Source organism: Micropterus dolomieu, linkage group LG15 (genome assembly GCF_021292245.1).
Source record: "Micropterus dolomieu isolate WLL.071019.BEF.003 ecotype Adirondacks linkage group LG15, ASM2129224v1, whole genome shotgun sequence".
Taxonomy (NCBI): Eukaryota; Metazoa; Chordata; class Actinopteri; order Centrarchiformes; family Centrarchidae; genus Micropterus; species Micropterus dolomieu.
In genome coordinates, this window is record NC_060164.1 from 21,383,664 (window position 1) to 21,396,704 (window position 13,041).

General features: G+C 39.9%; 1 protein-coding gene across 3 annotated transcripts in view; it reads left to right on the plus strand.

Moving 5' to 3' along the window:
• Positions 1–12,993, plus strand: part of cfap36 (cilia and flagella associated protein 36) — a 17,535-nt gene extending 4,542 nt beyond the window's left edge. Inside the window, exons 4-11 of one of the 3 annotated variants that reach the window (XM_046071318.1) lie at positions 3,958–4,072; positions 4,158–4,245; positions 6,244–6,403; positions 7,689–7,788; positions 9,495–9,676; positions 10,609–10,770; positions 11,218–11,325; positions 11,825–12,993. In XM_046071318.1, the coding sequence (XP_045927274.1) occupies positions 3,958–4,072; positions 4,158–4,245; positions 6,244–6,403; positions 7,689–7,788; positions 9,495–9,676; positions 10,609–10,770; positions 11,218–11,325; positions 11,825–11,908 (999 nt within the window). In that variant the 3' untranslated portion in view covers positions 11,909–12,993. Of the gene's footprint in view, positions 1–3,957; positions 4,073–4,157; positions 4,246–6,243; positions 6,404–7,688; positions 7,789–9,494; positions 9,677–10,608; positions 10,796–11,217; positions 11,326–11,824 lie in introns of all 3 variants that reach the window. The other 2 variants (XM_046071320.1, XM_046071319.1) reach the window with 2 other exon arrangements.
• The last annotated feature ends 48 nt before the right edge of the window (positions 12,994–13,041 follow it).

Here is a 13,041-nt window from a genome sequence, read left to right on the forward strand (position 1 = left end):
GATCGACTCCAGACTGTCCAGAACTCAGCTGCCAGGCTTTTAACCAGAACAAAGAAATATGACCACATTACTCCTATTTTAGCTTCATTACACTGGCTCCCAGTATGTTTTAGAATTGACTTTAAAATTCTATTGATCACTTTTAAAGCTCTTCATGGCCTCTCACCTTGTTATATTTCTGACCTTTTAGTCCCATACGCACCAGCACGTACCTTGAGATCCTCGGGCAGAGGTCTGTTGTCTGTTCCAGAGTCTCAACTGAAAACTAAAGGGGACAGAGCGTTTGCTGTCAGGGCCCCGAGGCTCTGGAACAGCCTGCCCGAGGAAATCAGGTCGGCTGAGTCAGTGAACTCTTTTAAGTCCCTTCTTAAAACATACTTTTATAGGAGAGCTTTTCCCGATCTTATTTGACTTTATTTTATCCCTTTTATTTTATTGTATTTTACTAATTTTATATTAAATTTTCATGCTCTTATCTTTTTTTGTATTACTCTTTACACTTGTTAAAGCACTTTGTAACTTGTTTTTGAAAAGTGCTCTACAAATAAGGATTATTATTATTATTATTATATTATATATCAAGATAATACAATGCAGCAGCTTCAGTAGTTCTAATGCTGAATATAACTAGTTCTACACTTATGCTAGAAATCTTTGTACTACAAAGCATGAGCACATGTTTGTTTTAGGGCTTGGACTGGTTTGGTTTATGTAGCAATGTCTAGGCAATGGCCTCCTGTCTCATGTTTGTTGATCTTTGTTGTTGTATATATTTATGTGTCAGTTTATATATTTATATATACACAATATTCTCTTCCGTTGCGTTACTTCTGCATGGCACAGACCCAGAATAATGCACATGTCTATATCTGCAACATTGTTCTTCCATTCCATAGTTATATATTTCTACATTTATTTATGTTGACTGTATGTTTGTCTGCGTGTAGCACCTTATCACCACAGCAAATTCCTCGTATGTGTAAAACAGTACTTGGCAATAAAGCTCCTTCTGATTCTGATTGTAGCAAACAAAAGACCAGTTGCTGCAAAATAGTTGACAGCACCTTTTTTTGTTGAATTGTTTCATCAAAGAAAAATTTACAAGAAGGTAAAGAAAACAAAATAGGATAGCCCAAACCTACAGGATGTACTGTAGGGCTTCAGACAGAAACAGTGTAAGATAAGAGAGGCTGACAAAGGGAAATGGTGAGGAGGTTAAAGAGAGAAACCGCATGGAGACTGAGAAGCTGGTGACCCGGTTGTACAAAGTACTCTGATCGTGTGTTTAAGTTGGTCAGAAAGATTTGCCCAGCATTAGCCTAGATGGATGACAGAGCTTTACCTATAGACAGGAAGCTGATGCGATATATTAGGCCTAAGTGCCACTCTGTTTATAAACAGCTTAATTTTTCAGGGTGTCCGCGGGGTCTTAAAAAGTCTTAAAAGGTAATAAATAAATTTTGCAAAAATTAAGGCCATTAAAAAGTCTTAAAATGTCTTAAAGGAGACCTATTATGCTTTAAACAGAGTCAAAGCTTCAAATAATGTGGGTAAAGTATTTAAAAGAAATCCCTGTTGGCCAAAACCTCATATTTCCTCCTGATCTGAACGCTCTGTTATAAACAGCTTTTTCGGCTCTGCTTGAGGACACACGGAGCTAGACGGAGCAGGTATTCCGTATATGGTCATTTGCTCCACAGAGCTATGTCTGTCAGTCTGTACCACTCGGCGACAAAAACAGCCTGGTGACACGCTTCAGGTGTTGGCCAATCAGAAGACTGTGGGCTTTGAGAGGGAGGGCCTTAAAGAGACAAGAGCATCAACAGCTTGTTTCAGACAGAAGCTGAAATGAAGGCCTACATGAAGTCAGTATAAGACAAAAATATTTTTTGAACTTTGTATTTAGCTGGCTATTTAGCTACATCTGTGCCTTTTTATTGAAACACAACTTTTCATAAAGCTGATGCGCTCGTCAGTGTCACTTTTCGTGAACAGATCAATCACAACCAGGAGGGAGCGGGACATAAAAAAAGTCTGATGTGCTACATCAAACTTTTCAGATGTTTTTCTTGCACAAAGTTAATGAATAAAAAACAACCCCAAAATGAAACAGCTGTAACTGGAACTAATATTATAGTTTATAGTTTACTATTATATTTACAATATACTTTTAATATAATGTTATAATATTATACTAATACACTCATTCATACTAGCTCCTCTTCCAGGGTGTGGATAGGGCCACTGTAGTTGACAGATGTAGATTTAGCCAGAGCCAGGATGCCATTGTGCCAATATGTGCTGCTTCTAGCCGCCTCCTCCTCCTCCTCCTCCTCCTCCTCCTCCTCCTCCTCCTCCTCCTCCTCCTCCTCCTCCTCCTCCTCCTCCTGAGAGCAACATGTTGACCTTGTTCTGTTTTTACATCTGTTTTACAAAAGATCTGTTTTAAAAATCTGTTTTACACAAATCAGATTTAGGATGCAGACAGAAGCTGTTGATCACAAATGTCTGTGCTACACTGCCTACAATACCAACGTTATCCATCGCTCAATTTATTCTCTTCGGCTTTGTTTCCATCTGGCCTATTTGAATTATGTTGTATTGATACAGTGGTCGATGAAAGTTATCACAAAGTTATCTTGTTTAGTTTTACAGTCTCAAAATCTAATATAGTAAATGTAAGTTAAAGATGCGCTGTGTAGTTTTTAGTGGCTTCTAGCAGTAAGGTTTCAGATTGCAACCAACAGTATACCCTTTACATATTTATGCCTGAAAGTAAGTTACAACTATGTCAGGTAGTTATCAACTGGTCGGCGTTTGCAGGCAAGCTAACATTATCTAGTTTGAACCAACTAAAATACAAATTCACACTGTGTTTCACATGTTTTGAATCAGAATCAGAAGGAGCTTTATTGCCAAGTAGTGTTTTACACATATGAGGAATTTTCTGTGGTGATGAGGTGCTACACGTAGATAAACATAAAGTCAACATAAATACATGTAGAAGAATTGTAGAAATGTAGAATTGCAGTAATATTGCGCACATAAACATCATAGCCTATGTATAAGACAATGGATTTTCGCAGGAAATCCGACCAGTCCTTCACATAGAAAAACGCAGGCCTAAACAGGCTGTTAGAGGCAACTGAGAAAGTTGTTGAATTCCTCAATTGTTAGGTGAGGTTACAACCTGGTCACACATACTCAATAAAAATGTTATAAATATATTTAAATTCTTTTAAAAACTCCACAATGCCCCTTTTAAATGTGTGTTGCTGTCAAAGTGGCGTGGCAGTCGTCAAATATGTTGAAATGGTCTTAAAAAGTATTGAGTTTTACTTCAGGATTCCTGTATATGCCCTGTTTTTGGAAGGACTTGAGTGCCTACAAACCTGTCCTGATCTACAAGTGGCTAACAGAGAATAACAAGAATAGCCTAAACCCTACATTGATTATGTTTTATTGTTTATGGTTAGCTACGCTCATGTAGCCAGATACCTGTTTCTGGAAAATTCAAGCACACAATTTGCACATTTTTTTTAAATAATGGAGAACCTTTTTTGAAATGCTGACTCAAAATCAAGCATATCAGATTTTCTAATTTCTAGCCTGTCTAATGGCTGCCAAAGGTTTTCAAATGTGTCAATGTCTTGATTGTTTTTCTGTGCAAGAGTAAGGCTCAGTCTACTGGATAAACTAGTTACCAAAAGACTATGTGATATTTAAATAAACAGATTTTTAATTTAGAGAATGATGTTTAAAACACTATGTTCAGAGTACATCAGCACTCATTTACTGGGTTTCTATAGATGTGTATACTGACCTATTCTCTACAGTCATAAATGCTTCTCCCTGCCGAGTTGTGATGCATTATTTGCGTTACATGCATTCATTCATTATTATCTTGGGGCACAGTTATTTTTCATCTTCATAGATATAGTTGTTTTTGTTTTTCAGTCGGTGTTCCAGCCTGTTCTGGCTGCAGATGACTTTCAGCTGTTTCGCTCACTGATGGTCCACAAAAATATGGAGCTGCAGCTTCAAGCCCTCAGAGTCATTAAAGAAAGGAACGGTAGGCAGGATCCACACACCCCCACAAACAGTAAAACACCACTGATATAGCTGCAAGTAATATGTGTGTGTGTGTGTGTGTGTAGGGGCCCTCCCAGAGTGTCTGACTGATGGTATGGACGTGATGACAGAGTTGCAGCAGCAAGAGATGAAAATCCTGCAGGAGGTTCTCAAGTAAGTCACTAGTCTCTCCTTATCCTATTCTCTGTGACTCTCTCAATCACTCACAGACAATCTCACACACACAAACACAAACACACACACACACACACACACACACACACACACACACACACACACACACACACACACACACACACACACACACACAGTTGACTGCCCTCCCCAGGTCTTGAAGTGAAGTTAAAATTGAGCATGCATGGACAATACAAAGGTAGAATCAAATAAATATGATCCCCGAATTTAGGGGTGCACAATAACTTCACTCAATACCGTTATCACAATATCTCATTGGGCAGTATCATATATCTTATTCTCATGTGGGTTGATTTTTTTACTCTGTTATTGTTGGCAAAAATGAGCTTTGTTAGACTGCTGTCATGGACAATGTATGTGAAATGTAGGCCTTTATTTATGTGCACAGGTTTCTAGACACTCCTGCCACTGCTCTCTAATGGGATTTTGCTAGTGGCAGCCTGGCCACTGAGTCTAATGGGACCACAGTTAAGCTCCTTAGGGTCCAGCTAATTTAGGTTGGAGGGATTGACACTAAACAAGCAACTGAGAATTTTATTTATTTTTATCCCATTTATCTTACCAGGATGCCAAGGCTGCTTATCAGCACTGCATTACCCTGCAATTCCACCCTTCCAGATATTCTGTCGATACAATGCTTTTCTGCAACTGGCTTCCTTAAAAGTACCATGAAGGAATTGTTTTCCTTAGTCCCTGATTTATAGGCAACTAAATGTTTACTGTGAAGGAGTTGGATTACCAGTCTCAAGCTTCTCAAGTTTCAAGTCTGCATTTTATACAGACATAACTTAAACCCCGTGCATTAACTTAATTCACTGAAAGAAGAGCCTTTGGTAAATTTTTTAAATAATGAAGATGTACTTCCTTTTGTACCAATGACTCAAATCCAGCCCCCCCCCCCCCCCCCCCCCCCCCCCCCCCGCCTTTTTCTTTCTATCTTTAGCTTCACTATCAAAACAGTGTTTGGATGCTATAAAAATCTTAAAAGGATTTTTGTCACAGCTGGAATGAATATGATCAAAATGCTGAAATGTAACTATACTTTCAATTTTGGACATATTGATACATTTACATGACACTACTACAATATATATCACCATCACTGAGAATAATTATCATGCATGGATAATTTCTTTGTTCTATGTAAAATCTTGCTTAATTTTGCTGAATACCTATCATGATGACATGCTGATCTTGTGCATAAAATGTGTAAATGTAGACCATTCTTTACTTGCTCTTTTAAATGATATCTCTCTCTATCTGTATTGTATACCTACGGGTAAGTGCTTTGCAGAAGTCTCCTCTAAGGCAATTTAAGTTTTTAAGTAAATCAAATTAAAGGATCTGTCTGGTGCCATAGTGATCTCTGTGATGAGCAAGCCAGGGCATAGCCTGGTTAGCATGTGGGAATCCCTGACGCTGGTATCTGATTCCAGTTTCTAGTCCATTTGTACAAGGTAGATTTATTTAGGGTTGTATAACGAGATGAAGTTGTAGCTCCCTTTATGCTACTCACAAAAGCAAACATATACAACATGCATATACAGTAGATGGGTGGATAGATAACAAATCATAGAAATAAAACAATTTTACATGTTGGAGTGCTGAGGATGAATTTAGGAGTCTCTGAGACTGGGGGAAAAAAGCTGCTCTGGAATCTGTATCTCTTGCCACAGACGGCAGCAGTGCGAAGAGGCTATGGCTGGGGTTGCCGTTAGCCAAAGATTAAATGGACAATAGAATCTGCTTAACTATAGATAAACTAGGCTCTTATCACGCTGGGATGCTAAACATACTCCCGCTCTGTAGCAGGACCAGTTCAGGTATTTCAAGCATTGCAAAATAAATTATTTTTGTCTAGACTAATTTATGCATGGTGATAATTCAGACAAATCTAACACTGAACTGTAATAAAACTTGACACTTTCTTTTTCTCTTCTGATAATTTGTCTTCAGAAAGTCAAAGGAAGAGTATGATGAGGAAATGTCCAGGAGGCTGCTATTAGAGGAAGAGGGTGGTTCCACCTCCAGCAGCTCCTCTGATAAGCCAATGGCAGAGAGCTGTGAAGCCCAGAATACCACCTCTGCTCCCAGCCAACAAAGCAACACTGCCAAGGTGAGGCATCATGAGCTGTATTAGCTAAATAAGACCAAATAACACCTGTGAACCAGCCATCTGTAAAACCTGCAGCATCACTGTGTTGCCTTTGTTGAACTTTTCAGTTTTATTTATACAGCGCCAAATCATAACACAAGTAATCTCAGGGCACTCTTTATATAGAGCATGTCTATACCGTACTCTTTATAATATTCTTTACACAGACCCAGCAGTTCCCACCATGAGCAGGCACTTGTTGGGAAAAAAAAACTTTTAACAGGCAGAAACCTTAAGCAGAACCTAGACTCAGGGTGGGTGGCTATCTGCCTCGACCGGTTGAGTTGAGAGAGAGACACAACAACTAGGCTAAGCTTAATGGCCTTGCCAACATACATTTTCCCCTTAAACCCCCATGTTCATTTATAGTCTCCAATTTGTTATTTATTCCATGCTAAGGCCAAAGCTGAGGGAATCATGATTGATTGTTGAGTTGGAGGCTAGCCAGAGTAAGCCACAATCCTCAGCTGAAAATGTATACACGTGCGTTTGTTGTTCTCCGCCTGATTGGGCTGTGAGTTTGGGCTGTAACGTCACAGTCATGAGTTAACTGGGTGTCGGAGAGAGCTGCAAGTATAACTTGTATAGCACTCGGGTGATGGTTGTGTTGGTAAAGCAGTTGTCTGGTTGTCGTTCTGTTGATGTTGTTGGTCTGATGTTTGCTGTATGACACTGAATTTCCGAAAGGACTAATAAATATCTGTCATCTATCAACTTACACAGCTGAACCCATTATGGGGGGAGGTCGCCGGCAACCAAAAGTACTTCTTAAACGATTCATCCATGAAATAATCTGTAGAAGCTTCGAGGCCATCCCTACTGTATGTGACACCAGTGTTGGCATAATATTCAAAACCTAGGTATCAGTGCATCCTTATGGCAGATAGTGTTTCTGTTTCATAACCTCTTGCTGCTACTGTTTGTCACGTAGCAGCTTTGTTGTAAATTAGGTTGCTCATGTGGTATAAATAGATTAAAAACGTTTCCTGACTGCAGGGTGACTGGGAATGTTAACACTGTTAACAATTAAAGTGAAACATTGTTTTTTAGATATTTAGAACCCATTTAATAGCACATACTGAGTTATCCACAGGTTCCCTCACCGGTTTGTTACCAGTCAGAGTTAAACTATCAGAGGCTGAGTTGACTCTATGTTGTGTTGTAGTGGCATTTGCTTGTTGCAGTAGTGGGTTTGCGTTTGATGCAGTGTAAGCATGTATTGATGTCTGTGACTCCCTCCCTCCAGGTCAACAGCAAACCTGTGAGAAACGAAGAGAGCAAGGCAGCAGCCCCTGGAGATGTGAAAAGTGCAGCTAAGAGCAGCTCCATGTCTACACCCACACCAGGTAACTCAGAAAAGCTTCAAACTCTTTACCACCACCTCTCCAACTCTTCTTGTTTTTGTTTTATTAAAATGCCCCACCACACTTATCTGGTTTACTGGTGGCCATTTGATCTAAAGTATAGTTTGTCAGGCAATGTATCAAGTGAGGATAAATTCCCCACTTGATAGTAATTGGATACAAATTAATTGGAGATAAATTGTTTCTTGTTGTTTTTCTACTAAGTAAGCCATGTGAGCAGTCCTGTACTGCTAGTATTCTTTAAAGAAGTCATATTATTCTTTTTGCTTTTTCCCTCTCCTTTATTGAGTTATATATCTTTTTTGTGCCTGTAATAGGTTTGCAGGGTGAAAAAGCCCAAAGTCACACCCCAAAGGGAGTTCCCATCTCCCATAGAAAACACTGCTCTGAACTGCCTGAAAACAGCCCGTATGTAGTCCAGCCTTTCCCCTTTGATCCCTGTCACATCACATCAAAATGTGTGTCATAATGCTCGCCAAGCGGCTAGTCCGACACACCCTCAAAAACACTGAGCTGTAGCACACAGTGACAAGATGTCCGCCTGCTGCCTCTCCTCTCCCTTCCAAACACTAGCTACTAGTGATGGCAGTGAAGCTTCGATACACGCTTCAAACCCCTGGACTACAATCCTATTGAACCACTGCTTCAAAGCTTGCTTTGGTGCGAAAAAAAGTCATGTGACATGTGACGTGCCAAGCAGCAACTGCTTCACTTACTGAATGAATCACCGACTGGTTCGCGGTTCATTCACGTGATTCACTGGCACTGCCTCGATCGTCTCGAAAGCTTTGAGTGTGTTTGTGCACCCCATCTAACACATTCACCCCCTGTCATAGTTACACAAGGACATCCAGCCATATTTCCCAGCACTCTTTCCTCAATAACAAAATACATGCATTCATCAATCTTTATTTGAACATGATGTTCAGTCTTAATGTGTAAAAGTAAAGTAGTTTTTCCAGCACTGCTCATGGAGGGGCGTGCATTTATGTAATTAAAAGCCTCCTGTCCACCAGTTAGTCTAATTTGCCTGCAGCCTTGAACTTCGTCAGGAGAGGTCACTGTAACTGAAGCTTCGAGTAATGAACCCATTTTCGAAACAATTGCTCAGATGGTTCACTGCTTCACAAAAGCTTCATTTGCCCATCACTACTAGCTACCCTCCAGGCAGTCAACGGACATAAAGTTGTTACTGTGATGTAAAGACAGAGCTCAGTTAAAACTTTATGGATGAAAGATACATTTGTTACAGATTAATAACTCACCACTCTGAAACTCTTGCTCCAGTCCACGTTGCTAAGCTGGTAAGGGAATATACAGCTGAACCGAAGCTGGCTTCTCACGACCCGTTCTACTCTGCTTCTGATTGGCTAGAAGTCCTTAAATGTGCATGTGCAACTCCCAACAAATATCTTGCAAGATGCATCACTCCATAGCTAAAACGGAGTGTTCAACACACAGGATGAAAAGAGGAGCTGCAGCAATGTGCAGTATGACAAAAATATGGTGTTGAAACCATGCAAACCTGTTCTGGTACAACCCCTAAATAAGATTTTGAACCAAAAGATTAGCATAATATGACCTCTTTAACTAATATTACTATTAACACACAATTTTTTAAATAATATTATACAATTTTTTAACACAACCATCCCGAGAAAGCTGAATTTGAATATGTGTGTGTTCAGCTTGTGGCAGTAACGATATGGAGTCCAGAGTGCTTCCAGCAGTGAGAGCTCCAGTAAAGTCTGGTGAACCCTCCGCCAGCCTCAGTCCTGATGCCAAGGAGCAGAGCAGCAGCAGCCGGACTGCAGCTGAGGCGTTGCTGGAGGAGGCACACAGGGAGGCTGGCTTCTCTAAGCCATATACTGTGAGTCTGAGCTTGCCACATACAGCACATCATGTGTGAGATGCAGAATGCTTCATTGGCTTTATTGTGCTCATGCTAAATCTGGCTGTCCCTGTAAAGTGTTTGTCATCGGAGACAAAATGTTGCAGAACAACAAAGTTTTTTTCCTACTTTAGTCTCTAGCCCGCTTTTTGTGTTGCAGGTTGTTCCTCCTCCTTGTTTAAGCAGTTGTGTTATATTTTGTTTAACAGTAAGATGTTGACCAAATTCAGTGAAGAAATGTGTCTGACTAGTTCATACTTTTCAATGTGCACACCACCACATTAGAGATGATCTGTAGAAAATAATGAAACTTAATCTCGATGGTACAGGAATCTGGGGAGTTTAACAGCTTTGTAGTTTGTGCTCAGCAGAGATGACCTTCTGACATTATGAATGCTGTGTTAGAGATAAAAACCATAGAATTTGATATAAAAACTGCACTGCATCAACTCTGGGGTTAAATCATCTTTATCATAACTAATCAAAACAGCTCATCCAATCATGGCATTTGAATTAACATACACATGCAGTACAATTCAAGAGTTTCTAGAAAACTCAAACTTTAAAAACATATAAATACACTTTTGTTTTTGTTGTTTGTTTGTTCTTCTTTCTGGCACCCCTTACTGCCCATCCATTCATCCATCATCACCCGCTTATCCTGCGTACAGGTTCGCAGGCCCATTACTGCCCCATAATTCTCAGTTGTTTTTCTTTTCTAGTATAGAGTATATTTAGTTGTGAACTAAAACATCAACAATAGACTCAAAGGAAACCCCACCAATACCTCCATTTTTACCATTTACAAAGTTGTCATAAAAAGAGTTGACATGGCAAAATTCATAATGCTTGCTTGTGCATGGTTTCAGTTGCACTCCTCCTGTTTTACCTTCAACTCCACTTCCCTCCAGGAGTTATCAGTGTCTCAGCAGGAGCAGCTCCAGCAGAGGGTGGCATATCTGCGTCAGCAGCGAGACAAGCTGCATGCACTGAAAAAAGACCAGCAGAAACCCAAGCAGACAACCACACCAGAGGAGACACCTACACGAGAGGAGACACCAACCAGCACCCCGGTAACTACACCTCTCATCACAAGAGGTCAGGGTCACTTTGGCCAGTGGAAGAACATGGCTTAATATGGAAAAAAAAATTCATTTTGCTGGCCTGATTATATTTATGTCAGATGTAAACTACTCACTATTTCCTCATCTTGACCATTAAAGTTATGAATAGAAGTTATACAAATTAGACAGTTGCATTTTAACACTGACTGAGTTGTGTCTCTCAGTAATCGCAGTAAGTAATGGTGCCAGGACCTAATCATTTAGACTTGATCCATACTTTTCTACTTCTTTTTTTATTTTTTTTTTAAATCTTTTAATTCAAAAACAACATCCTTAATTTCACTGGATTTTCTTTAACCCACATTTTCCTCTTCTTTCTTTTTCTTTGAACCATTCTTATTGATTGCATTCTTGTTCTTCACTTCCCCCTGTCTGTAATCTGTCCGGGACTGTCAGGAGGCAGTGGGGCAGTCCCAGAGGAATGGGGCCTGTACCCCTCCACCTCCTCTTACATCTCCTACTCCTCCTCCAGCACAACACTCTGCTAACTCCACCAAACAGAAGGTGATCCATCAGCTGCCTCTGCCTGATGTGAACACATGTACTCATTCATCCCTAGTATGTTGCTAAGGTTTTGCTGCGTAGTACTCCCTCCCCGCTGTCTCTGTCGTATGGTCTCACAGAAACTTACTGAAAGTCCTCAAGCCCCTCAAGCGCAGAAAAAGGAATACACTGCAGTCTGAGCTCGTTTCTGCCAGTTAATTGTTTATAAAGCAAACTAACTGTGGGGAATGAGATGTCATTTACACCGCAGATTCATTCCCACCTCACTATTTGTATGCCTTGGGGTTTGAATTGAAATCTAGCATTTTTATGTTTCAACACTTCCTCTTCAGATGTATAAAGCTTTATAAATATTTAATTATGATACCACTTTAGAAACCATGTAAAACATCAGCTGTTTTTGTTTCGTCCGCTTAGTAGTCTTTCCCACTGCTTTTTCACTCCTTTGAAATTTTGCCCAGTTGTTGACTGTACTGCCTGGTCTGGTCTTGATCCACAGGAGATATCTGCTGAGGAGAAGAAGAAGCTACAGAAGAGAAAACATATAGCTGACAAGCTCAAAGAGGAAGTGATCAAGAAATGACTTCTGTCCAACTGCAATATTCCCATTCATAACCTGTTTGTTTACTTTGTAAATCAAACACATTGCTTCCTTTACACTGCCTCCTTCAACCAGAAAATTCACTTTGCGTAACACAGATCAAGGTTTTTACAAAGAAACATAAAAAGGTCTTCCTTCCTCAAAGTTCTTCTCATTGCTGTCTGCAGAGGAAGCATGTACAACTCCTATATTTTGGATGTACCAGCCTCCACTCATAAGAGAGCACTCAAGTATTCTAAGGTCATGTCTGTCAAGTGAACTGAAAAGCACACGGACCAGTTAAGCAATATTCTGCCAGTGTTACTGACTTCCTGATGACTCGTCTGGATTTTTGCTTTTCATCACTACACACACCTGGGCTGTGTCCAAAGCACTCCTTATTGCTATAGTGCACTACATTTACTTTAATGACATTCTGGAGTTTCAATTCTGTGTGCAAAATCAATGGACTATATTGTGCCCTCAAAAAAGGCCACATTGGAATTGTTTGAATTGGAAAATGTGTTCACAGCATGTACACTACTTGCTAAAAATCTTCCAATGCATTGCATAACTATCAATAGATGTGTAAATGTGTGTTATGCAACACTACACTGTTCAGTAATGATATAAAATCACAATAACTGAGTTTCTGCTGGCTATAGAGTAAACTAGTGACTATTATGTTGGAAATCCGAGATTGTTTTCTCAGACATCAGTCAAAAACGCAATAAACTGACCATGTGGTGAATCAGACTCGACGTTAAGACACATCTGGCCTGGAGTTTTATCAGTGAGTTAAGGGTTAATGCTGGTGAAAAGACTTGATTGGCAGAGTCCTACATTGAGTTGATGGCAACATTAGCTAGCACAAGTGTGCAGTCTGGTTTTCCACTTTTAGCATTCCCAGAGGGAACAGTCAGCTGGTACATTGTGTAGCTGACAACACTGTAGCAGCTCATCCTAGTTAAAGAGCACACTGATGACAATACTGTTGTAAAGGGGCCAAGGGAACAGTATGTCACTTTCCAAGAGGAATGCAGTATTTCATGTATGTTGTTTAATAAATCACATTTTATAAAAACGAACTGGACTCTGACTGTATATATATAAGCGATAAAGCTGCAGTTACTTGA